The sequence below is a fragment of the Balaenoptera borealis genome (assembly GCF_965194805.1).
Source record: "Balaenoptera borealis genome assembly, chromosome: 9".
In the NCBI taxonomy this organism is placed as follows: Eukaryota; Metazoa; Chordata; class Mammalia; order Artiodactyla; family Balaenopteridae; genus Balaenoptera; species Balaenoptera borealis.
In genome coordinates, this window is record NC_138873.1 from 68,521,910 (window position 1) to 68,547,386 (window position 25,477).

Consider the following 25,477-nt stretch of genomic DNA (forward strand, 5'->3'; position numbering starts at 1 on the left):
ACAGTTACAAACTGGTGAAGGTAATATAACCAGATAGTTTTGTGTCTTTGGTAGTGCCTGTATGAATACTTTTTGTTCTCACTTGCATTTGAATCTAGCCTGGTTTTTCTTGTGCCTTAAGTGCTGTTTGGGATTGTCGCAGGGCTGGAGGTGGGATATATGTGTGTGTGTGTGCGCCTGTGTGTGTACATACTACTTGGGTGAAGTGGCACTGCATCGTAAGAACCCTTCCAACCCGTTAAGAGTCCATAATTCTCTAATTCTTTGTAGATTGGTGGAAAGGAGGAGGGAACATACTCTAGCCCACAGAAGTGGCACTTAGCAAGATGCATATTGCTGGTAGCAAATAATTCAGTCCTGATTTGACAGTTCTTTTCGCTAGTTGAAAGGTATGCTTTTATATTCTACTTCTTGCATTTCCCTAAACTCTGTTAATTGGTTGATCTTATAAACTTGTACATAGAAAGGGACTTGATCAGCTACTCTTACTGTTATGATAATTCTTATGTTTTTTTAAGCTGCTAAGGGAAATATGAACCCATGTAGATTTAATATATTTTATATATATATATATATATATATATATATATATATACACACACACACGCACACGCACACGCACACACTTTAAGTTTGGCCGTACTGTGCGGCTTGTGGAATCTTAGTTCCCCGCCAGGGAATGAACCCGCGCCCTCAGCAGTGAAAGTGAGGAGTCCTAACCACTGAACCGCCAGGGAATTCCCTTAATTATAATTTTATTTAAATTATCCTTTTACTAATTTTTATATAATGAGCTAGATTGTGGGACAAAAACATGGTAATTTTCCATTATGTACAATACCTTTTGGAGTAATTGTGTATTTATTTATATATACTATTATTGTTAGTAAATCTTAAGAAGCTGTTTTAGTGCATTGGAATATTTTAGGCTCAGGTTTGTTTTTATCATTTTAGTGTTTAGGAAACAGTTTCCTAGACAGATTGAGAGATCCACCTGATTCAGGTTCTTTGATTTGAGCTCTTTGAGTTATTGCTCACTCAGGTAGTGCAGCTTCTGATTTTACAAAATTTTCTTGGGTTACAGCTCTTCATAGAAAAAAGAAATAAGGAACTACTTACTGTAGTTCTTGCCTGCCTTTATGTAAAGATGCATATAAGCTTGAGTTTGTGGGCTGTGGGTAACCTTCACAGAGAATTACCTGTGGTTTACTTTTCTGCACTTCAAAATTTTTGGTTCACTCATCTCTTTTTCCTCTCTGTTCAGAAGAGATGTCCTCTTCTTCCCTGCCTACAGGAAATGAATCCTTTCTGTCTTATCCAGACTTTGTTTATTAATGACCTTGACTCTTTTTTGGATTGTGTAAAGTAGTAGTCACAGTATTAATAATAATGATATCCAACCTTAATTAAGTACTTACTATGTGCCCTGGACATAGTATAATAACAATAGCTTACATTTTATTACCATGTGCCAGGTACTGTTCTTTATTCTTCATATATTAATTCATTTAATTCTTTTTCTTTTTCATTTTTTTTTATGGTGGTAAAATACCCATAACATAAAATTTACCATCTTAACTATTTTTAAGTATCTAGTTCAGTGGTATTAAATACATTCATAATGTGTGCAAACATCACTGCCATTCATGTCCAGAACTCTTTTCATCTTGCAAAACTAAAACTCTATACCCTTTATTTATTTATTTTTAATAAATTTATTTATATTTATTTTTGGCTGTGTTGGGTCTTCGTTTCTTTGCGAGGGCTTTCTCCAGTTGCGGCGAGCAGGGGCCACTCTTCATCGCGGTGCGCGGGCCTCTCACCGTCGTGGCCTCTCTCTTTGCGGAGCACAGGCTCCAGACGCGCAGGCTCCAGACGCGCAGGCTCAGTAGTTGTGGCTCACGGGCCTAGTCGCTCCGCGGCATGTGGGATCTTCCCAGACCAGGGCTCGAACCCGTGTCCCCTGCATTGGCAGGCAGATTCTTAACCACTGTGCCACCAGGGAAGCCCTCTATACTCTTTAAATGATAATTCCCCATTCCCCAGTTCTCCCAGCCCCTGGTAACCATCCATTCTACTTTTGGTCTTTCTGATTTCTCACTACTCTAGGTACCTCGTATAGGTGGAATCATACAGTAGTTGTCTTTTTGTAACTGGCTTATTTCACTTAGCATAATGTCCTCAATGTTCATTTGTATTGTAGCATACTTCAGAATTTCCCTCCTTTTTTAGGGCTGAATAATATTCCATTTAATATATATACCACATTTTACTTATCCATTTGTCTGTCAGTGGGCACTTGGGTTGCTTCTACACTGTTGCTGTCATGGATAATGCTGCTTTGAACCTGAGGGTACTAACTCGTTTAATTCTTGTAACCAGCTTAGGAGGTGGAGACTTTGGATGAGGAAACTGCATCTTAGAGTAGTCAAGCGATTTGTGCAAAATCACACAGCTAGGAAGAGCCTGTCTGGGATGAATGTCTTAACCTCCACAGTGGACTCCCACATATCTTTCTATGTTGGTGCCTTCTGTTTTGCCTATAGATATCTTCCCCCCTATTTACTATATATTAATATATAATTAATGGTATGTAATAAAATACCTCTATAACTAATGTTCACTAATGAACAACATATAGTATTTTATCTTTTAACATGTGTTGCATTTTAGTTGTAATTCAGCTCAATTAAAAGTAAAGTTAAAATTCCTTGAAGTGGGCTTTAAGGCTCCCGCTTGCTCCCTGTATGCTTCTCTTCTATCAGAGGCAATTCTTTTTTGTACATATTAGATTTATAATGTTTAGAAAACTTAGAGTGATAGTGTGATTTGAATAGGACCTGTTATTTAGAGTATAAGAGATTTCATGAAAGGGAGTTTTGAGTAAGAGTTTGAAGGTAATGTATTTTAGGACAAGGTATAGTTTTACACATACATAGGCTTAGCAGTAGGCATGTACATATTTCTGAGCAGTGGAGGATGGCAAAATGAGAAAGGGATAAGACAGTTGCACTTCTGAAGTTAAAGCATATACCTAGGGACTTCCCTGGTGGTGCAGTGGTTAAGAATCCGCCTGCCAATGCAGGGGACACGGGTTTGAGCCCTGGTCTGGGAAGATCCCACATGCTGCAGAGCAACTAACCCTGCGTGCCACAACTACTGAAGCTCTTGCGCCTAGAGCCCGTGCTCTGCAACAAAGAGAAGTCACCTCAATGAGCTGCCCACGCACTGTGATGAAGAGTAGTCCCTGCTCAACGCAACTAGAGAAAGCCTGCCTGCAGCAACGAAGACCCAACCCAGCCAATACATAAATAAATAAATAAATAAATTTATTTAAAAAAAAAAGCATATACTTAGGAGTTGGGCAGTTAGAATCATTTTATAATATTTGATGAGATTTTTGGTTACAGATGCCTGCCTATTTTTTAGTGGTCTAGATGGCAAGCAGATTGAATCTGGTGTTACAGACTCTGGAACTGGAATTTTCTTCCCAAAGCCCATAATGATAGCACTGGTACCATTCATACTTCATGAAAATAAAGTAAGAAAATTAAATTTTTAAATTGTTGAGTGGTTTGGAAGAAATTTACTCTAAATCTTATTATATACTTGATTATTGGTATTATGTATCATTAATTCTGTGGAATGGGAGGGAGGACTCTAGAAGCTGATACTGGGCCCTACACCTGCCAGATTCTTTTAGAGCGTTGATTTTTAAGCTTGCACAGACTAAATCTTGCTGGTTGAAGGGGGTTTCTTGAAACAGAAACATCTGTGCTTTAAAAATTTTTACTCTCTATTAATAGAAATAGGCATACATGATATTTTAATGAGAAGGCTTGGAGGATTTGGGATTTTTTTTTTTTTAAATGGTAGATACCCCTAGGTCTTCAAGATTTATTTGCGATGAATTACCCAAGTTGAAATAAAAGTCTTTTGACTGATGATTTTTCCATAGACAAAGTTTACCAAGTACCAAACTTAAAACTCAGATGAACATAACATAGTGGAAAATTTGCTGTATAAACAACATATAAAATAAAGATGACTATGCTTAAGTAGGATACATGTAAATGTTGGCAAACTGTTCAAATGTTCAGTGGCATGCTTTTGACCTGCCATTTAACATACAATTAACATTCTAAGATCAGAGGCTGGTTAGACAAGTTTGACAATTAAATTTGTGGGGAAGTGAATGGGCTTTGCAGTTTAAAATTAAATAATACACGTTGTCTGTTTAATTACTGTTGTATGTATACAAGTGATCACATAATAGAATGAAGCTGTGGTCTTAAAGTGAATTTAAGACTATAAAACTTTAATCACATCTGTTTTATAACTTTAAATTGATGTGATATGAAGATTAAAAAGGAGCTAATCCTTTTGAAGAAGTCTATGCTGTGTATAGAATCAGTAAATCAAGATAAAAATACCTGTTAGGTTGGAATCTTTTATAATGTTGAATGAAAATTTTGATAGTTTTTGATGAAGAGAACTGTCTTCACAGTTATGTGAAGAATATGTTAGGACTGTGTCTTCATTTCAGTGATTGTTAATAGCAGAAATAAAAAATTTAAAAAAGGTTAGGTGGCGGTAGTGTTACTGTTTGTGTCTATGTTCTCTTTAATTTGTTAATGTGAAAATAAGAATGACCTTAATATGAGTTCTTTGAGTTTCTGGGAAGATAAAATAAGGTAAAGCTGTACTTCAAATAGTTTTTGTTTTCAAAGGTTGAAATGTTATTTGTGTCAGATAAACAGATTATAGATAGCATTACGTTTGAAAGTAAAGCTGTGTGTAGGGATTACATTGTTTTATCATCAAATATTGGTCTTTTTGTGGAAGCAGTGTAAACGGTGATGGTTTCAAGTTATCTGAAGTCTTTTTCTGAGATTCCTTAATTTATGTTGGTAGACTTTAGGTTGTGTTTCCATAGAATTGTAGTCTAAATGGTGGTTAGGTTCCCAACCTAGCCTATAAAGCTTGCTTAATTCCTAAGGTAGCTAAATCATTTGCTGTGTTTGTCTGCTGTGAAAAGTGACAATATGTACTGTTTCAATACAGGTAACCAAACAAACTATATTGCAACAAATAAAGAAGTTTATAAAAACTCTGTTGGGGAAAACGAATTTGAGTTTTATAAGATGAGGAGGAGCTAGATTGAGAGCATGATGGAGACTGTGAGGGGACTTTGTGACACTGATTATTTTGTCTAGGTGGATCAAAAACTCACGACTTTTAATTTTGCTTGATACAGGTGTGTCACTAGCCTCTATTAGAGCTCTCTTAGGCTCATTAATGGAACTAAGTGAACAAGGTGAGAAGGAGGAAAATGGTTTTTCATTTTTAAAAATTGTGGTAAAATATACATAACATAAATTTCTCTTTGGTTTAAGAGTTGAAAGAAATGGGGGGAAAATGTGTTAAAGAGGATGTGGATATACTTTGCAAAAGAGATTACCAGAGATCAATTTTACTGAGCAGTGAGCTAGTGAGAGAAAAAGGCAAAGTGTGCCTAAATCCCCATGGGGAAGGAAGAAAGCTGGGGTTCAGCAAGTCAGCAGTTCTTGCATCATTTCTGGAATAATGTCTGACAGGTGTTGGTGGGTCAGGGCCAGAGTCTGACCAACTGCTCTTATGTCAGGAAGGTTTATGATTGTATCTGGGGAAGTGGCTCTAAATTGTGAATTTCTTTACAAGAGATTTTAATGTAACTATTTCTCTACAATCTCGAGAATTAGGTTTCAGAGGCTGTATGCCAGCTCTACTGGGAATAGAAATGAGAGGAAATGTAGCTGGTATAGAAACAGTAGAGGTTTGGCAGTGAATTCTTATGAGGGAAAAGATACAAAGGGAAGGTAGACTCTGGGCTTAACATTGTACACTTATTCTGTTGAAGGACAGGAAATAGATGGCATATCTCTTGGCATGAAGTTATTGTGTAAAGAGCTGGTATCACATAACCATTGGTGTTGAGGATAGGTTGGGGGACATTACAGTGTGGTTCTGTCATGGGCATATATAACTTACTTGAATTCAGCAGTATATAGTGGGCAAAATGGGAAAAAAACAACAACAACCGAACAGCATATCCATTAGCATTGCATCGACTGTAAGCAGTAGAAATCAACTTTGGCTAATGTAAACAAAGGAATATATTGGAAGGCTGGCTCTCAGGAGAACCAGTCTCAGAAAATGGATAGGAATCAAGGGAAGCCAGGCAGCAAGGACCAGAGCCAAGGTCAGGCACAGGAACACTTGGAATAGGAAGCCACCCGTAGGCACTTGGTGACGGTGCCTCTGCTGTCGCTCTGAATCATTTTTCATCTATTCCTGTGCCTCACTGTCACTCAAGTTAAAAGTTCTGGGAAGGGAGCATTTGGTTGTCTGACTTAGACCCTACTTCCAACCTGCTAGAGACAGGGATAGAGAAAATCTGGGCCTTTTGGTTTCCGATGTAAAAATGAAAAGATCCATGTCCGTATCCTGTCTCACTTCTCCCCAACGAAACTGAATAGCGACTGCTTCCTCCTCCAGTGCTCCACGGCTCAGCAAATAAAGTGCACTCATTCCTCCTGCCAGAAGCTTGGGAGTCCTCCTCGACTTCTTCTGCCCCTCAGCCCCACAGCCAGTCAAGGGCACACTATCCTGTCAGTCTGCCTCTTACACGTTTTGAATTTATCCGCTTACCTCTAAGTTATCATTGCCACTGTAGTCCCACTTGGAGTACCGTAAAAGCCTCATAATTTCTCTGGTCTACAGATCGGTTCCTATCCTATAGGAGTATACATTACGTGGAGGTGAACTTTGAAAAGTGCAGGTCAGATTGTGCTGTTAGTTTGCTAAAAGCCTTTCAGTGGTCTGTGTTTCTCTACCTGCTATTTCTCAGCTCCCGTTCCACCCTTTTAAACTGTGATGAGGGACTCCGCAAACTGCATTTCTCTGACTCTCTTGCCAGCTCGCCTTCTGTTGGGTTTTACCATGGGGAGCACGAAGGAATTAGGAAGGTGAGAGAAGGGACTTCTCTTGTTTCTACTTTCTTTACCCCTCCAGCCGCCAGCGACAACTCTTACTTCGTTCCCAGCTTCTTTTGGCACTCCCAGCACCAAGCGCACTGCTCCCTCTCAGAGGGGCCAGCTTCTGGAGGGTGCATCTTAGGCAAATGAGTGCCACTTGCATTTCCTCACCCACTAGGCTGTTTGAGTATCCTCCCTTCTGTGCTTCCTCTGTAGAGACTGAAACTTGAGGTGCTGTGCTCCTCTCCTTAGAGGTCCAGGTCTTAGCCATTTGGTGCCACCTCCTTAGAGGTTTGAGCCCTGAGCTCCGTGGACCTCCCCACCCTCTTCCAGGCTCAGCAACGCCCATCCTCCAAGCTCCTGGCCTCTGATAACACGCCTCTTCTGTTTTGTTCCCGCAGCCCTTTGGGTGGTAGTGCTTCTTGCAGTTACTCATCTCTCGTTATCTTCATCTTCCCTTGTTAACCTTTTCAGCTTTCCAATATCTTTGTAACCAGTTTCCTGTATTACATCTCTTGGGTTTGAATTACCCATTATGGTTTCTGTTTGTCTCATGCAAGTGGTTTTCCACTTTCTAAAATAAAGTGAAAAAGAGTTTTCATGAATCACTAAGTCCTTGACTACTTCTCTAGACTCAAGCCATGTCATTTCCGTCTTTCTCTCCATTCTTCTGTATTCTGAATTTTTTGTTGCCAAAACACGCACCTTCTGTTTTTGTCTCAAGGATATTGCAACTGGTAGACTGTACCAAGCACTGGTTCTCACCACACACCCCATCTCCCCTTCCCTTTTCCCTCCACCCCCCACAGAAGTTGCTCGGTTAACTTCTGCACAATGCAGGTAGAGGCAGGATACTGTAGAGGCTGTCGAGATAGTTTATTGTCTAGGTTTTAATAACACCTTTGCTATTTTGCCAGCTTTATGGCCTTGGGCAGGTTACTTACTGTGGTTTCAGTTTCCTCATCTGGAATATGGGGACAATAATTTTCTCTACATGGTAAGATTGTTGTAAGGCTTAATTGAGTTAATATAAAGGGCTTTGAACACTGCTCCCTGCATAGCCATTGCTCACTAAGTGATGATAACCTGCTGTTATTATCAGCTACATGAGAATCCCTCTGGGATGCCTTTCCTGATATCTAAACTCTGACAGGTTCTGCCTTTTGTATGCTCCTGTAGTGCCTAGTACTTCACCGTGTCAATACTTATTATGTTTGGGATTATTTGTTTAATGTCTTGTTTTCTTGCTAAGGGTACAAATTATATGAAGTTAGGTGAAGAACCTGTGCTGTTCATTGTTATATTTCTAGCATCTGTGCCTGATAACTTGTTGGCCCTTTAGTAAATATTTTAAAAAATTAACTGGTTAATCATTTAAAACAAAAAACCATAGTGAGTTTGATAGGAATTGGTACAAGAGATGGTGGTGAAATGAATCAATTTAAATGATCAACTTTTCTGTTTTTATTACCCACTATGAATGCTTTATAATAGGAGAGGAGAAATACCTTCTAATGTTGAAGCTGCTGTGGTATATGACCATCGAGGTTTAACATCCCATCTTATTTTATTGCCAAAGGAAAAAACATTTCTCAGACTCTGATTAGACTGTATTTCTATTTTTTGTTTTTTCTGTAGCTTTAATATTTTTCCCCCTGGCTTGTAAAAGCAATTTGTGCTTATTTCTATAATTTCTTAAAAGTACAAAAAAGTATAATGAGGAAAGCAAATATTATTGATAATTCCGCATAGAGATGATAATTCTCTGGTGTAGGCTTTCCTGTCTATTTTACTATTCATACAGAGTTTTATCTCCCTACCCCTCATAGTCATACATTCTGATTTTTAACTTGCTTTTTCTTCATTTAATATATTGTGGATCTCTTTCCATATTAATGAATATTGGTGATAAATTTAAATTATAAGATGTTTAAAGATTATTTTACCCTCAGACTACTATTAGGAATGTGAGTTAAAACTCTAAGGTGGTATTAGTTACCAATATTTTGTTTTTAATCAGTTTTCCTCTTTAATTATGTACTTCCTGAATTGTATTAATGTATAATTGGTGGTTTTACTTGATTAGCTATCTCACATCTCAGTGACTGCTGCGAAGGATAGTTTCTAGTCAAGCTGGAAAACCAGTATTTAAAGTAAAGCAGTTTATACGGGAATTCCCTGGCGGTCCAGTGGTTAGGACTCTGCGCTTTCACTGCCGAGGGCCCAGGGTTCGGGGAGCTGAGATCCCGCAAGCCGCGCAGCACAGCGATAAATAAATAAATAAATAAATAAATAAATAAATAAAAGCAGTTTATAAATTTGGCTTTTCTGTTATTTATATGGTTTGGTGTATATACTTCAATATAAAGAGTGAATCAATGCTTTCTAATTCAGTGAAACTTCTGTATTTTTGTCTTTAATGAGAATGGATATAATACAAATAATTTAGTAATTCTGTATATTAAATTTGCAATTGAGGTTATTTCCACATTCCTTACCTTTCTTCCCTAACAGGAAATAGCTTCTTATTTTTCATGGGTATCACGTAACAAAAGTACATGTGATTCGGAATGACTGGAGTTCAAACCAAAAATCACATTCCAGAAACTTCTGTTCCAAAGCCTGAAAATTTATATGTGCAGAAGAATCCCTGAATACCAACTGCTAAATAATTTCTCTGATATCTCTGCAGATGCAAGCTGAGTTTCCCATGAGCAATCCTTTATAGTGAATTCCATCTTCTAATGCCTTTCTTTCCTTGGTCTTTTAAATCTGTTTATGCATAAGTATACATAGATAGTATTTTCTTTTAATTGATATTCCACTTGAAGTAAAAAGAAAAGTCTGATAGTAAGATATGTATGCATTCATATATATATATATATATATCTCAAATAAGTGTGTTAAAAAATGAATAGAGAATAATTATGACAGAAAAAGCAAAATGTACCAGCACCCTGGGGTTTAATACTTATTCTATTTGAACATAATATTTAATTCTGAGCTTCTGGGCAGCCATTGAAAAGGGAAATATAATTTCTGTTGTCATCTTATGATCAGAAGAGGGAAACCGTTTCTTTCTTTCTTTCTTATTTTATTTTTTATTTTTTATTTTTGGCTGTGTTGGGTCTTCATTGCTGCACGCGGGTTTTCTCTAGTTGTGGTGAGCGGGGGCTACTCTTCATTGCGGTGCACGGGCTTGTCATTGTGGTGGCTTCTCTTGTTGTGGAGCGTGGGCTCCAGGTGCGTGGGCTTCAGTAGTTGTGGTGCGCAGACTCAGTAGTTGTGGCTCGCAGGCTCCAGAGCTCAGGCTCAGTAGTTGTGGTGCACAAGCTTAGTCGCTCCGCGGCATGTGGGATCTTCCCGGACCAGGGATAGAACCTGGGTCCCCTGCATTGGCAGGCGGATTCTTAACCACTGTGCCACCAGGGAAGTCCTGTTTCTTTTTTCTGAATTCTGAAATTTGTTAGCATAAGCCAGCTTTTCTCAAACTGTGAATAAAGAATACTAATTCTGGACTTCCCTGGTAGCGCAGTGGTTAAGAATCTGCCTGCCAATGCAGGGGACACGGGTTCGAGCCCTGGTCCGGGAAGATCCCACATGCCGCGGAGCAACTAAGCCCATGTGCCGCAACTACTGAGCCTGCACTCTAGAGCCCGTGAGCCATGACTACTGAGCCTGTGTGCCACAACTATGGAAGCCCGCGTGCCTAGAGCCCATGCTCCGCGACAAGAGAAGCCACCGCAATGAGAAGCCTGTGCACTGCAACGAAGAGTAGCCCCCGATCACCGCAACTAGAGAAGGCCTGCGCGCAGCAACGAAGACCCAACGCAGCAAAAAATTAAAAAAAAAAAAAAAAATTAAATAAAAAAAAAAAGAGAGAAAAGAATACTAATTCTGCCGGATATTAACAGATATCAGGATTAAGTTTAGGAAATAATGGGCTAAATAAGATAAACAGACTTTTGTATGTTTTCTTTTTTTTTAAACTGGAGAAAAAGTTTAATAACATGTATACCTCCTATATACATGGGAGAGACCCAGGAAAACTGAGTTACTCCTTACATGTTTTCTTACAACCTTAAATGTTCCTGATATGTATCTTGACTTTCCCAGAGAAAGATATAGTGTTTCCCTAATTTATTTTGCCATGAAATCCTAAAAGTAAATAATAAGGTTTGCAAAATGCTGACCTAGGTCCTTAAACAACATGATGGATTGTGTCTTCAGTACCATTTTTGCAGATGGTATCACAAGGCTTTTTATTTGCCCTATTCTTTTTTTATTTTTGGCCACTCAGCGCGGCATGCGGGATCTTAGTTCCCCAACCAGGGATCGAACCCATGTCCCCTGCAGTAGAAGTTCAGAGTCTCAACCACTGGACTGCCAAGGAAGTCCTTATTTGCCCTATTCTTATGTTGATTTAAATTCTCTTTGAAACACCACACAGGGCAAGGTTGACTTCTTCAAGAAGACTAGATTCTCCCTATCTACCAGGATTTGCTGCTTTTGGAAAGCATGTGCAGGAGAGCTTTGGGAACTAAGTATTCCTGTTGTCTGCCAGCCTGCTGGCCCGGCAGTTTGGTCTGACTTTCTCAGATGCACAGTCAGTCCAGACTGAGGCTGATTTTCTTTTTCCAAGTGCAACCTGAGTCTTCACAATCCCCATCTCCTAAGGATACAGCCCTTTCAATACATAGCAAGGGCCCAAGTCCTTCACCTCCTCTCCAGGGGCCTGCTACGACTAATTATTTTGAAAACACTAGTAACAGCATGCTTCCAATCCAGTCCCCAAAAGTCAGCCCCTTTGGTCTACCTTGCTGCTCTTCGGCCTGTTGTCACACACTTCTGTTACCTTAATCAGCCCTCCCATTTCTCCTCGTCTGTCCTGAACACGTCTCTCTGTTTTTTAGAACACTTGTTTGTGGGAAACAAGTTGTCCTCTATATTAGCCGCCATGTACTATGTTTGCTTCCGTCTCTTTGTTGAACGTTTCTTCTGTCCCCCAGCCTTAACTTGATTTAGCTCCATCTTTGAGTTGCTGCTTTTTTTTTCTGACCTACCTCATGGGTAGGAAATTAGGCAGATGGTCCGCATTCTCCTCCTTTCTCAGTGGTACATCCAGACTGTTAGTCTTCCAGTGTTTCATTTAACAACAAACAAAACTGCACAGTGATTCTTCTGTTCCTTTGAGGCTCATGACTTTTAACTTTCTAACTTATTGCTGTCAGATTTCTCTCATTCTTTGAAGAGTTTGGTACCTGGGTATGGTCTCCATTTTCATCCCAAATCTTGCTATTATCTGTTTGGTAGTATAGCCTGTTGGTCTGTAATTTCCTTGACTTGAATTCATCTGGACTTTATTTTTATATATGGTGTGCAGTAGAGCTCTGTTCTTGACGATCGACTAATTGGGAATCAGTGATAGTAACTCGGCCATTTGAAGGATGACACATTTTAAAGTATATAAATTCCCCCATATATTGATTGGCTAATAAAAATTCTCATGAGCTTGTGTTAAAAAATATTTTAATTTTATAGTAATGAATGAGCATTGTACCTGAAATGGTGGTATCTGGTTATATCATCACATTAATTCAAAGAGAGGGGTTAGCTGTTCTGCTCACTGTTGTGTGGTAGAAGGAACATTAGGTACTTTGATGTCTGGCCATTTGCAAATCACTTTCTTTTTTTACTGCAAAGTGGAGAGAGTAACCCCTAATTTGTATAGTTGTTGGGCCAATAAAATTCCATAATTACATATGTGTGTGTTTGTGTGTTTTGTAAACTTTGATGTTTAAGATCTAATAAAAGTTAGACAACCTTTCTCTCCTAAGATGGGTTATAAGGTTGCTCTTGAACATCACATTGTTTCCATAAAGAGCTTTGATTTCTCTATACCCTATGTTTTTTATAGGAAACAAAAACTTCTTTAAAAAAGAATTTGTTATTTGTGGTACTTTAATCTGAATGATGGTGGAGGGGGGGACTCTGGTGAACATTATTCCAGGCAGCTATTGTAAGCCTAAGGAAAAACAATTCAACTGTTATTTCTTACGACTCTATTCTTGAATTTTACTGTTAATATTATCTTTTTAATGTTTCATTTAAGGTATATGATGTTGATTGATGGCACAAATGAAGTTTTTATGATTGATAGAGATAATTCAGTGTTTCATGTTTCAAATCTGGAATTTCCATTTCGTAAAGATCTCCGCATGCATTTATCAAATACTCTCCTAGATGGGGTAAGTCATATTTTATCTTTTTTTAAAAAAATCAAACATTGCTGTTTTTCTTTCTTGTGCAAGTAAATGTGTATTTTTAATAATTAAACAGGAAATTTAGAATCAGATCCAGTTTTTTTAAAAAGTTTTTTTTATTGGTGTATAATTGACAGTTAAAAAATTGAATCTAGTTTTTGTTAAGATGTTAAATTCCATTTATCTCTTACCTGCACTTACTGTCACTTGATCATTGTGTTAGATACAGAATAAGTGAACAAAATTAAATCTTAATTTTTTTGTTCTTTGTGATTGAAAAAAATTCTTATTGAAAAACTCATTTTATTGTTTCACTTGTCAGTCGAATTTTAATTGAGTGATATGACATATCACATTTTTCCTTGGTTCTTTAGCTATATGGACTAATAGTTCTTGTTGAAAGAGGATCGTGCCTTTGAAAGCAGCCACTTGTACTTTTACATTTGAATTTTGAAAGCTGATAAGAATTTTCCCATTCAGAAAATCTATATTTAATAATCACAAAATTACTTGATTAAAAATATTTTAACTTTCTCCTGTGCAGACAGCTTTCTTCTCCCCAATTCTAAATGTATTGGTTCATTGTAAATAAAAATTAAAATAATACAGAACGTTACAAAAAAGCTGGTAAAAATCACATGAACTCCTACCATTGGAGTAACTTCTGTTATCATTTTGATGAACATTATTCCAGACTTTTCTCTGTGCCAGAACATTCAATCTTAACATCTGCTCCTGAAGGATTCACATTCATATTAGTAACAGTAACTCAGAGAATAGATTCTTAAACAGAATGTCTATCAGAATCTTTTGGGGAGTTGGGACCCCTTCCAGTCCCAGTAAGATTCTGAGTACAGGTACCTCTGCCCTGGCTGAAAATGAGTACTTTGATCAAATATGTACCCACGTGGATAGTTACATAATTTTGCATGAAAAGGTTTAAATGTTAATCTGTTTTGTAATTTGTGTTGTTTTCACTCAGCAATGTGTTTTGGACCTTTTTCACATAAAAGTCTGAATGATAGACCACTGTATATGTAAACACTGTAATTTGGGGTTTCCAGACTATCTTGCTTATGAAAATTATAGGTGGTGCTTGTTAAAAATATGGCCTATCCCAGTAGCCTATCCTAGACCTAGTGAATTAGACTCTCCCAGGGGTCAAGTTATCTTTATTTTTAATAAGTGCCCAAGTGATTTTAATTAGGCAAGTTTGACAGACAATTCTGTAATTAATTTAGCCAGCCCTCTTTTGGTGGACATTTGGATTTTTTGTAGTTTTTTGTACTATAAGACGTACTTGTATGCATATCCTTATACCTTTTTCTTTCACAGTTGTGCAGTTTTATAATTAAGATTCTTAGAAGTGAGATTCTACTTAAAGTAACTGAGGAAAAAAGAAGTAAATTGGCACAAATAATTAGGTTTCAGCTTGGCTTGCTTCAGGCTGGATCTGGGGACTCAAGTGATATTGGGCATGCTGTCTTTCTGTCTCTTTCTTTGCTTACTTGTCTGTCTGTTCTCACTCTGCATGAAGGCTCTTTCCATGTGGGAGGCAAGTTGCCTTGCAACCCAAGCAGAAAGGGAACTTTTTTCCCCAATATCTATATATCAATCCCAGGGAAGATTCCAGAGGGCCTTGCCTCAGTTATATATATATCCAAGGAAGAGTGACAGTGGAGGCCAGGAACTCATTGGTGGCAGTACCACTTGGAGTACAAGAGGAGTGGTCCTCCTAAGGCAGGGACAGTAACCTGATACACTGTACTGTGTTCACTATGCTGGATTTGAGGGCGTTACCCATTTTAAACATTGACATGTATAATTGCCACCCTTCTTTCCAGGAAGTTTGAACACATGTACAGTTCAGCCATCCATTTGTAAAGGATCTATGCACTGACTTAAACACTGGGTTTTGAAAATTTAAAACCTTCTAATTTTAAATGACTTTTTCATTTTAGGAGACAGTATAGCATAGTGGTTAAGAGCCTGACTCTAACTGATGGTGTCTTATTGGCTCCATGAGTTATTGTATGAGGGCCCTAATATCATTTACTCAGTTTCCTCATCTGTAGTGAAGTTAGGCTAATCACAGTACTTAGGTCTTGGTGCTGTTGTGAAGATTAAGTTGGATAGTTTATATAAAGTGCTGATAATAGTGTCTGGCACATAGTGAAATAAATGTTTACCTCTTAATTTATGTGAATTGTTAAGGAGGTTTAATATTTTTTCACTTCTTTTTTACTGTATTTAGTACAGTACAGAGTTACTATATTTCTTCTGTGAGTTGCCCATTCGGATCTTTCATACATTTTTCTGTTGGGTGTTCATGTTTTTCTTACTGATTTATGAGAAGTTTTTGTCTATTGGGGTATTACCTTATGACCCATATTTTGAAAAAATATTATTTTTTCTGGTGTTTTCCGTGGCACAAGTTTAAATTTATGTAGGTAAATTATAAACACCTTGGTTTTTAAAAAATATATATTTATTGGAGTATAGTTGATTTACAATGTTGTGTTAGTTTTAGATGTACAGCAAAGTGAATCAGTTATACATATACATATATTCACTCTTCTTTAGATTCTTTTCCATATAGGTTATTACAGAGTACTGAGTAGAGTTCCCTGTGCTATACAGTATGTCCTTATTAGTTATCTATTTTATATATAGTAGTTAAACACCTTGGTTTTTAATATTTGGCTTTTGTGTCATTTTAAGAAAGAGATGTTTTTACTTCAGAATTATTATAATAGTCCCCTGTTTTTCCTTCTAATACTTTTATGGTTTCATTTACATATTTAAATATTTGATCTATCCACGATACATTTTGGTAAAAGGAGTAAGATAGGGATACAGTTTTATTTATTTCCAAATGTCTAAACTGTTGCCTCAGCACCAGTCTGCTAATGTAATGTATTTTCCTTTTTAATTAGATATATCATTTTTATCGTACATGGGATTCCCTTATATTGTTGTTTGTTTCTTGATTCGCTTTCCCATTCCATTAATATTTTGGTCTTCCTGTGGTAGTTTTAGGTTGACTTACATGCTGTAACTTTAGTATACAATTTAATGTCTGATAGTGCAAGGATATCCAATCTCTTGGCTATTCTGAAATTTGTCACTTAGATTTTGCTCTCTTTATTTAGCTTTCGGGTGAACAAGGCTGTTTGGGAAGTTAGGCTGAATTAGTATGTTACACTTCATGTGCAAATCTGTACAACAAGAAGCTTGTATTTTTCTCTGCAGAATGATCTCTGGTAGGCTTATCTCCAGACCATTTACCTTTCTGTTTGCTATGTTTGGTTGTGTGGTTTATCTCTTTGCCACACCTTCACTATTTTTCTTTTGAGGGAAAAGGGACTCTACATCTTTCTTATGACTTCCCACAACTGTAAGTTTCTTTTCTACAGGGATGCTACTCATGTTCTTTAATATTTCTTCACTTTTTCAGTATTGAACCTTTTTCATAAGGCAGATTGAACTATATCTGGCTAATAGTCTCTGGAATTTGTATGAGAATGCTTCCTGTCTTAAGATGAAATTTGCTTCTCTGTTTCAGATTTATACCAATGATATTGGGAAAATAGTGAGTAGCTTGTGAATGTTCATTTAAATTCTCAATGATAGAATTACCCTAATGAAAGCCACATGCATAAAATATGTATTCATTTGTTTAACAGAGGGAATACCATTTTCCAAGTGACCTGAATGCTTGTTGCCCCCATCCCATTGCTTTTTTAAAAATTTACCAGGTAAATATTGGAGTGTGCAAGCCAGAAGATGGAAGACTGTGATTGGAGAATGAGATGTTTGAATCAGCCACTTCTGAGGTATAGTTTTGGGTGATGAGAAGGTTCAGGATGTGACCTAGAGCGAGTGAGAGTTTGAGGTTGTGTGGAGAAGAGCAGTGGACGTGAGATCAAGGAAAATTTTAGATGGGTCCTAAAGAGAGTGATGACAGGAGTCCAGGGAGAGGTTGACTGAGCTGGATATAAAGATTAGAAAGAAGGAAAGAAGGTAGTATAGTTGATTGAGACTGAGTGGCAAACGGAGACTGAACAAAGAGTAACTATAGAGTAACAGAATTGTCTATACTGTGCACTCTGTGAGGCTACTAGTAGTATAAATTTTCATATCAGTGACGGTGTGTGTGGTAAAATATTTTGACATGTATACGTAAATTTTTTTTTTTTTTTATAGCTACTTTATTTATTTATTTATTTATTTATTTTTGGCTGTGTTGGGTCTTCGGTTCGTGCGAGGGCTTTCTCTAGTTGCGGCAAGTGGGGGCCACTCTTCATCGCGGTGCGGGGACCGCTCTTCATCGCGGTGCGCGGGCCTTTCACTATCGCGGCCCCTCCCGTTGCGGGGCACAGGCTCCAGATGCGCAGGCTCAGTAGTTGTGGCTCACGGGCCCAGCTGCTCCGTGGCATGTGGGATCTTCCCAGACCAGGGCTCGAACCCGTGTCCCCTGCATTAGCAGGCAGATTCTCAACCACTGCGCCACCAGGGAAGCCCCATACGTAAATTTTTTAACACATTTGTGCATGTGTGCACACGTATGCTGCACGTGCACACACACACCCCCTTGTGGTTGACAGAGCCACTGCATAAGGTTGGAAGTATTGCTACTGTGCGTCTCTAAGGTGTTCCGTTCTTATCGTAGTTGATGTGACGGCTACCCCTGGAGTTGTGCTGTCCATAATCTGCATTGCCAATACAGCAGCTCTGGTAATTGGTTCATGGGAACAGCAAGAATATTTATTTTGATTTTTGTTCCTTTCATTTTATTTAAGATAGTTTTTTAACATTGTAATTCATAAAATAAAAGGAAGAAAAAGACTCTCAAGTTATAGCATTTGCAAAAGTTTAGTGTAGTTTTTCATTCCTATCACGTACCACACCAGGAGTGCAGGCATTGCTTAGAAGGTTGAGGAGAAGGCCTCACCCTGGAGACATCTTACTTCATTGGGTCGGGATGGGGAATGATAGGTAATGAATAAAACGATAACTGGAAGATTGGCATTTAAAACAAGTCCTTTGGTGGTTTAGAGGAGAAATGAATTACATCTAGTTAGGAACTAAAGATGGTTTATAGAGGAGTTGGCATTAGATATGGGAAGATTTCTATAGAAAGAGATTTTTGTTGGACATGGGCCAAGGGCATTCCAGGTAGGAAATACTGCTTAAAAATTAGATGCTTAACCACCTGCAGATTTAACTTAGTACTATTTATTTTCACCCCAAACTTGGATAACTGAGAGCAACATAATAGACTTTTGTGAGGTTTTAAAATAGCAGTGTGATTCATGATGTCGGTTTACTTGGACCAGAATTATAGTTGCCATATCTGTTTTTCCACTTAGTTAATTAAAACAGTCCTATGTAGTTTCCTGTTTCTTCTACATTTTCATTTGCAAATTGTTTTTGTAAAGTTCCAAATCCGAGAATAACTCAAACTGCCTAATTGTCTGGCTGTCAGATGTGAGCATTGAAGCTTTTGTTTTGCTCTCTAGATTATGTTCTTTGACCCACAGAATGTGGAAAGTAGGAGTTTAGAAATACGGCAGTAATTCACTTGAAACAAATCAGTGAAGTTCAATCAATTTTATACTGAGGATAAGAGGAGGATATAGCAGTTAATCATTAAAGTTAATACAAAAGTCTTGGGAAAATGGCATGTCTTTTCATCTGTTAATTTTTTATAAAGGAATATGCATGCTCATTGTTAAAATTTTAGGAAGTCTGTATGTTATAAAATAGAACTCAACTATCAAGAAGAGATTAAATTTTAACATTTTGATGTATTTCCTTTTAGTCATTTTGTTGTGCCTGTATTTATAGAACGTGTGTAATCAACACGTACATAGCTGACGTTTAATATATGCTGTGTATCTGGGGTTCCATCATTTTCCTTCACTCTGAAGAACTGATTTTAGGATTTCGTTTTCTTTTTAAAATTTAACTTTATTGAAAAAGTTGAAATATAATTTACCATTCTAAGGTATATAAGTCAGTGGTTTTTAATATTCACAAGATTATGCAACCACTGCTATCTAATTCAGGAACATTTCATCACTTAACTATGATAATTAGAACCAAGTGGGCCTTATCTGGAAGGATTTCAAGGAATGGGTTACCTTTGAGATGAGCTTTGAAAGCCCACAGGTTTTCCACAGTTAATTACTTCCTTTCATTAAAACCCTTCAGTGGGGGCTTCCTGGCGGCGCAGTGGTTAAGAATCCGCCTGCCAGTGCAGGGGACATGGGTTCGAGCCCTGGTCTGGGAAGATCCCATATGCCGTGGAGCAACTAAGCCCGTGCGCCACAACTACTGAGCCTGTGCTCTAGAGCCTGCAAGCCACAACTACTAAGCCCGTGCGCCACAACTACTGAAGCCTGCGTGCCTAGAGCCCATGCTCTGCAACAAGAGAAGTCCCCGCTCACCGCAGCTAGAGAAAGCCCGTGCGCAGCAACGAAGACCCAACGCAGCCAAAAATAAATAAATAAAACAAATAAATTTATTAAAAAAAAACCCAAAACACCCCTTCAGTGGTTCTCCATTGCTGAAAGCATGAAAGCCAAAGTGTGCAATGTAATATTCCTTTTATCTGGGCCACGCCTAAGCCTTTAGCATCATCTTTGACTGTGAGCCCTTGAAAGCATAAGTCCCACCTATTACTGAGCTTTGGATAGTTTACCACCTTTTCCATGCCTTTTAAATACCATTTGGCCTGTCCACCATCCTGCTAGAAGATATCCACCACCTCTTTCAGGATTCAGCTAATGGGTTTCTCACCTTATTATCAAACCTTTGTCTTACTCTTCAAGTAGAAATAACTACTCCTTCTCCTTATGTTTATACAGTATGCCCTTATTTGACTGGAATAGTAAAGATGAATACTTGTTATCTTAGTATAGTTATTAATAGCAATCTCTTTCACTCTCAAAAGTATCCTGGTTTAGACAGATAGCTACATGGTCAGTCTATCTGTATGACCATCTCTCATTAAAACTGTAGCCCTTGGACCTAGGTACTTTTATATTTTCCTCTCTTTCTATGACTCTGAGCCCCTTGAAGCTAGGGACTGTGTGCTTAACTTCTCCAGCACTTAGAGCATAGCGTATAGTTTGGGCTCAGGAAATATTAAATGGGTAGGCAGAAGAGTGGATGCCTGGGAACTTCAACTAAAGGCAATGGAATATGGAAAAGTACAGAGGTTAGGAAAGTCAAACATGCAGATTTTGTGGTTTTTTTGGTAGGGCCCGTAATAAAGGATTCAGCATCTTTTTTCTGTGGGTTTACAATTCTCATCAAAAGTAGAACGTTTTTGTGCATTTTTACCCTTCCACCTGTTGAAGATTTAATTACTAATGTTCTTTCATTAAAACAACAACAAACTTTTCTTTTTGTGTTTCATTTTGGATAGTTTGTATTGATTTGTCTTCAAGTTCATGAATCTCTCCTTCTCCAGCATCTAAACCGCTGTTCATCCCAACCACAGTATTTTTCACCTCAGACACTGTAGTTTTCACCTCTGGAAATTGAATTTGAGTCTTTTTTAAGTCTTCTGTGTCTCTACTTACCTTTTTGAATATATGGAATACTGTTAGAATATTTTTGCCTGCTAGCTCTAACGTCTCTCACAGTTTTAGGCCTATTTTGATGGATTTTCTTTCTCCTCTTTATGAGTTGTATATTTTTGTCTCTTTGCATACCTGGTAATTTTTGATTGGCTGCCAGACGTTTTGAATTTTACCTTGTTGCGGGCTCAGTATTTTTGTATTCCTATAAATATTCTTGAGCTTTGTTCTGAGATGCAGTTAATTTACTTGGAACTAGTTTGTACCTTTGAGTCTTGTTTTTAAGATTTGTTAGGTGAGGAGTCTTAAGTCTAGGGATAATTATCCTCCACTACTGAGACAAGATCCTTCTGAGTACTCAATGCCCTGTGAGTTATGAGACTTTCTAATCTGGCTGGTGGGAACAGGCGTTATTACCAACCTTGCTGAGTGCCATGTATGGTTCTCTCTAAGATTTTTGGGTGCTTCTTTGCCTGACCTTGAGTAGTTTCCTCACATGCATGCTTGCTGAATATTCATGGGGGTCTATCTGCAGACGTCCCTCTTCCCACCCTATCCTCTGCTGTGAAAACTCTAGCCTCATTGGTCTCCCTAGACAACCTGCTCTATTTTCTCAATTCAGGGAGACTGCTGGGCTCTCCTGGGCTCCCCCTGCCTGCATTGAAGCCTGGAAACTCTCCTCGACCAATAAGCTGGGACAGTTGTAGGGCTCATATAGTTATTTACTGTTTCCTAGGAGTTACTGTACTTTGTTGCTGGATGTCCAGTGCCTTGAAGATCATTACTTCATATATTTTGTCCACCACACAGCCTAGGTCTTTGTTAGAATCCCTGGGTTCTCTTCTCTTTTAAAAACTATGGGTGAATGTTTTCTTCAGCTAGTTGGGAGCCATATTTTATTCCAATAATGCTCAGATTGTTTCTCCAATTCAGCACGCAGTCCCGTAGCCTTTATTTCAGGCAGGAGGAGTGTTCTGCTATTTTAATTACTCTTTAATCGGAAGAGGGAAAAAAGACAGAAACAACCACTGAGTTTCCTTCTCTATATTTGAATGTAATAGTGACAGTTATCAATGATTTGTCATTTTACAAGTAGGGCTTTTGGGAATTTAGTGGGCTTGGAGGTGAACCCTTTTTGTTTTACCAGAGTTTTGGTAGTTTCCATGGCTATCAGTTTTTAAAGCTTACTGGTTTGTTTATTCCTTTTTACTTGTTTAGTTTGCTGATAATAAACTTTCTTTTTTGTTATTTTTAATGTTTGAAGAAGATATGTATTTACTCATTTCATCAGGTAATTTGGGAGGGAAATTCTGTGATGTCTGCTCTCTGAACCTGAAGTCCACTTAATTTCCATCCACACATTTTTGAAAAGATTAGTTGAAACCTGTTATTGGTACTACCTTGTTGGCTCATAAAATTCTCAGATACAAGTACTTAAAAATATTTCAGTAAACAAATTTAAAGTAATGAAAGTGATTTATGTCAAGTGTTGGGTTCAAGATGATAACCATAAATAAATGTCTATAGCTTAACTACTACATATTTGAGAAAGAAATCAATTGGTGATAGTTGCTTAAAACTAGAAAATATATTTGTCCTCGATCAGTGTGTTCCTTGTAATTTTAGATGGTTGTGTGTGGATATTCTGTCATGAAATTAGATAATAAAAAGACTGCTTAGTTTCCTAGGAAGAATATGAGGAAAGAATATTAATTTTAGGTTAAAACCTATTATTAAGAATTAATATTTTAGGGAATTACTAAGATCCTGCAAGCTGCATGACATGGCAGAAAAAAAAAAAGAATTAAAAATTTAAAAAAATCCTACATTATATGCCTGTAATCATCCTTTAGTATGCTTTTTCTTTTTTCTGTCAGAGTGCAGATTTTAAGTTCGTTTCACTTAATGGCTGTGATATGTGATATCGTATTCTCTTGCCCTGTTCCCTTTGATCATAGTAGAGGGATACAGAACCAAGAAGGACTGTGTGTGTCACATGGAGATTTTATCTATAATAAGGGCACCATTTATACCTATAGATTTTATGATTAAAGCAATTGGCATACAACAGAATTTAAAGCAATAATGATTTAGCAAAATTAATTTTTTAAATGTTGCTGATATTTAGAATTTAAAATTTGTAGTTTCTTTATCCTAATAGTTGCTTAGTAATTCAAACATAAAATGTAGAATAGTAATTCAAATATAAAAAATGAGGCGATATTGTCATATGATTTTATTGCAATGCAGAATAAATTCATGGTGGGGTTTTTTGTGGTGCTGACAGTCTATTGATTTGATCCGTGTAGAAGTGTGTTCACTTTGAAATTTCATCAAGTTGTATATTTATGATTTATGTACTTTCTGTGTGAATGTTATATTTTAATCAGACTAAAGAAATTGCTCTTAAAGTGTGAATAAACTTACCTTCTTTTCTCTTTAAAGGAAATGATTATTGACAGAGTAAATGGACAGGCTGTTCCTAGATACTTGATATACGACATAATTAAATTCAATGTAAGTACCTTTTATAATTTATAAAATAAAAATGTCGCTGAGATAATAATTAGTTTTTTTTTTAATTAATTTTTTTATTTTTTATTTTATGGCTGTGTTGGGTCTTCGTTTCTGTGCGAGGGCTTTCTCTAGTTGTGGCAAGTGGGGGCCACTCTTCATCACGGCGCGCGGGCCTCTCACTATTGCGGCCTCTCTTGTTGCGGAGCACAGGCTCCAGACGCGCAGGCTCAGTAATTGTGGCTCACGGGCCCAGTTGCTCCGCGGCATGTGGGATCTTCCCAGACCAGGGCTCGAACCCACGTCCCCTGCATTGGCAGGCAGACTCCCAACCACTGCGCCACCAGGGAAGCCCAATAATTAGTTTTTAACAAATAAAAAGTGCTACTGCCTTAGAGATAGTAGGAAAGCACAATGATGACTCTTTCAAATTACCCATTTGATACCTTATTAATACTTTTACATCTCCTTTTCTTTCTCTTTGTTGCCTAATATTTAGCACATTTCTTTGTCTTTGGATTCTTTAGGAATTTCAAGTGAGTAAGGAAAAATGTTTAATTGTGATAAAATAAGACAGCATTTTGTAAAATGGAAAATTCTCAATTTTAGTTATCCTGTACTTGATTAAAAAGTCTTCAAATTTTATTAGTCTGTCACTTAAAAAAAAACAAAAAAAAGAGAGAAACTGACTATGAGTGTTAACTGTGTAACATGGAGGCGCAAATATGTTATTCATGAGTACATGCAGGAAACTTAAAAACAAAATATAAAATTGCCTGTTGTAAATAGATTTAAAAAATAGGAATTATATTCTCTACCCATTTCCTACAATGTTAGACTCATCAAGAATCTGTTTACCTGTTAATGTTTAATTATAGTATGAATGACTGAATTATTTAGGCAGTACAAGATGACTTCTGTAAATGCAAGAAGTTCTTTCAGTAGTGTATATCCATGAAAAGGTATAATCATTCCTCTAGACGTGTTATTCAAATTGCATAATCACTTAGTATTCAAAGCAGACTGAAAGCAATTAAGATTTCTGGAATTAAAAGTGTTAAGTTATAAGGTTTTGAAGATTTATAACAAGGCTTTTAAAAAGTTCTTTTTTAGGGGTATACATTTTATTTTATTTTATTTTATTTTATTTTTTTATAAGCTTTTTTGTGTGTGTACATGGCACTACAGTTACTCTTTTATTTATTTATTTATTTATTTATGGCTGTGTTGGGTCTTCATTTCTGTGCGAGGGCTTTCTCTAGTTGTGGCAAGTGGGGGCCACTCTTCATCGCGGTGCGCGGGCCTCTCCCTGTCGCGGCCTCTCTTGTTGCGGGGCACAGGCTCCAGACGCGCAGGCTCAGTAGTTGTGGCTCACGGGCCTAGTTGCTCCGCGGCATGTGGGATCTTCCCAGACCAGGGCTCGAACCTGTGACCCCTGCATTGGCAGGCAGATTCTCAACCACTGCGCCACCAGGGAAGCCCAGGGGTATACATTTTAAATTGCAGTATTAAGATTCAGGATTGCATTTATCCAGATTATTTTTTCCTGGAAATGTTCAATGTATGTATCTCATTTTTTTGTTGAATTTCTATATTTCAGAGTTTCAAATTTAAGAAACTCAGTCAGAAATCAAGTTTTATTTTTGTTCTTTCTGTGACCACTATATTCCTCAAAAGTAAGGTGTTCCAGAATTGATTTATTCTCATTACAGATATTGGACTAATGTTCATTGGCCCGTAACAAGATGTAAAGGATGGAGTTGGCCTTGTTTCTTTGTGAATGGGGGTACACTGTCTCCTTTGCCTCTTGATAATGAACTCCACTTTAATATTGTTCAGTGCAGGTTCACTTCTCAGTCTGGGAGCTTTGCCTGAGACAACAGCCTTCTAATTTCTTTTAAAAAATATGAAAAATTTCAGCATGCACAAATATAATGTAAGGCATACTCATGTACTGACCTCCAGGTTTGTTGAAGTTTAACATTGTCATTTTTACTCCACTTTCTTTTCAGTAAAGAATAAATCATTACAGATTTAGTGGGAGTTTCTTGTGCACACCTCTCTCATTCCATTCTTGACCGTCTTATCCAGAAGC

At 37.5% G+C, this 25,477-nt stretch overlaps 1 protein-coding gene across 4 annotated transcripts in view; it reads left to right on the forward strand.

The window, feature by feature from the left end:
- The window catches only part of RNGTT (RNA guanylyltransferase and 5'-phosphatase), a 327,759-nt gene that overhangs the window by 54,222 nt on the left and 248,060 nt on the right, over positions 1-25,477 (forward strand). For all 4 annotated transcript variants that reach the window (XM_082405977.1, XM_082405974.1, XM_082405975.1 and 1 more), the window contains exons 9-10: positions 13,129-13,264; positions 23,314-23,385. In XM_082405977.1, the coding sequence (XP_082262103.1) occupies positions 13,129-13,264; positions 23,314-23,385 (208 nt within the window). The remainder of the gene's footprint in view (positions 1-13,128; positions 13,265-23,313; positions 23,386-25,477) is intronic.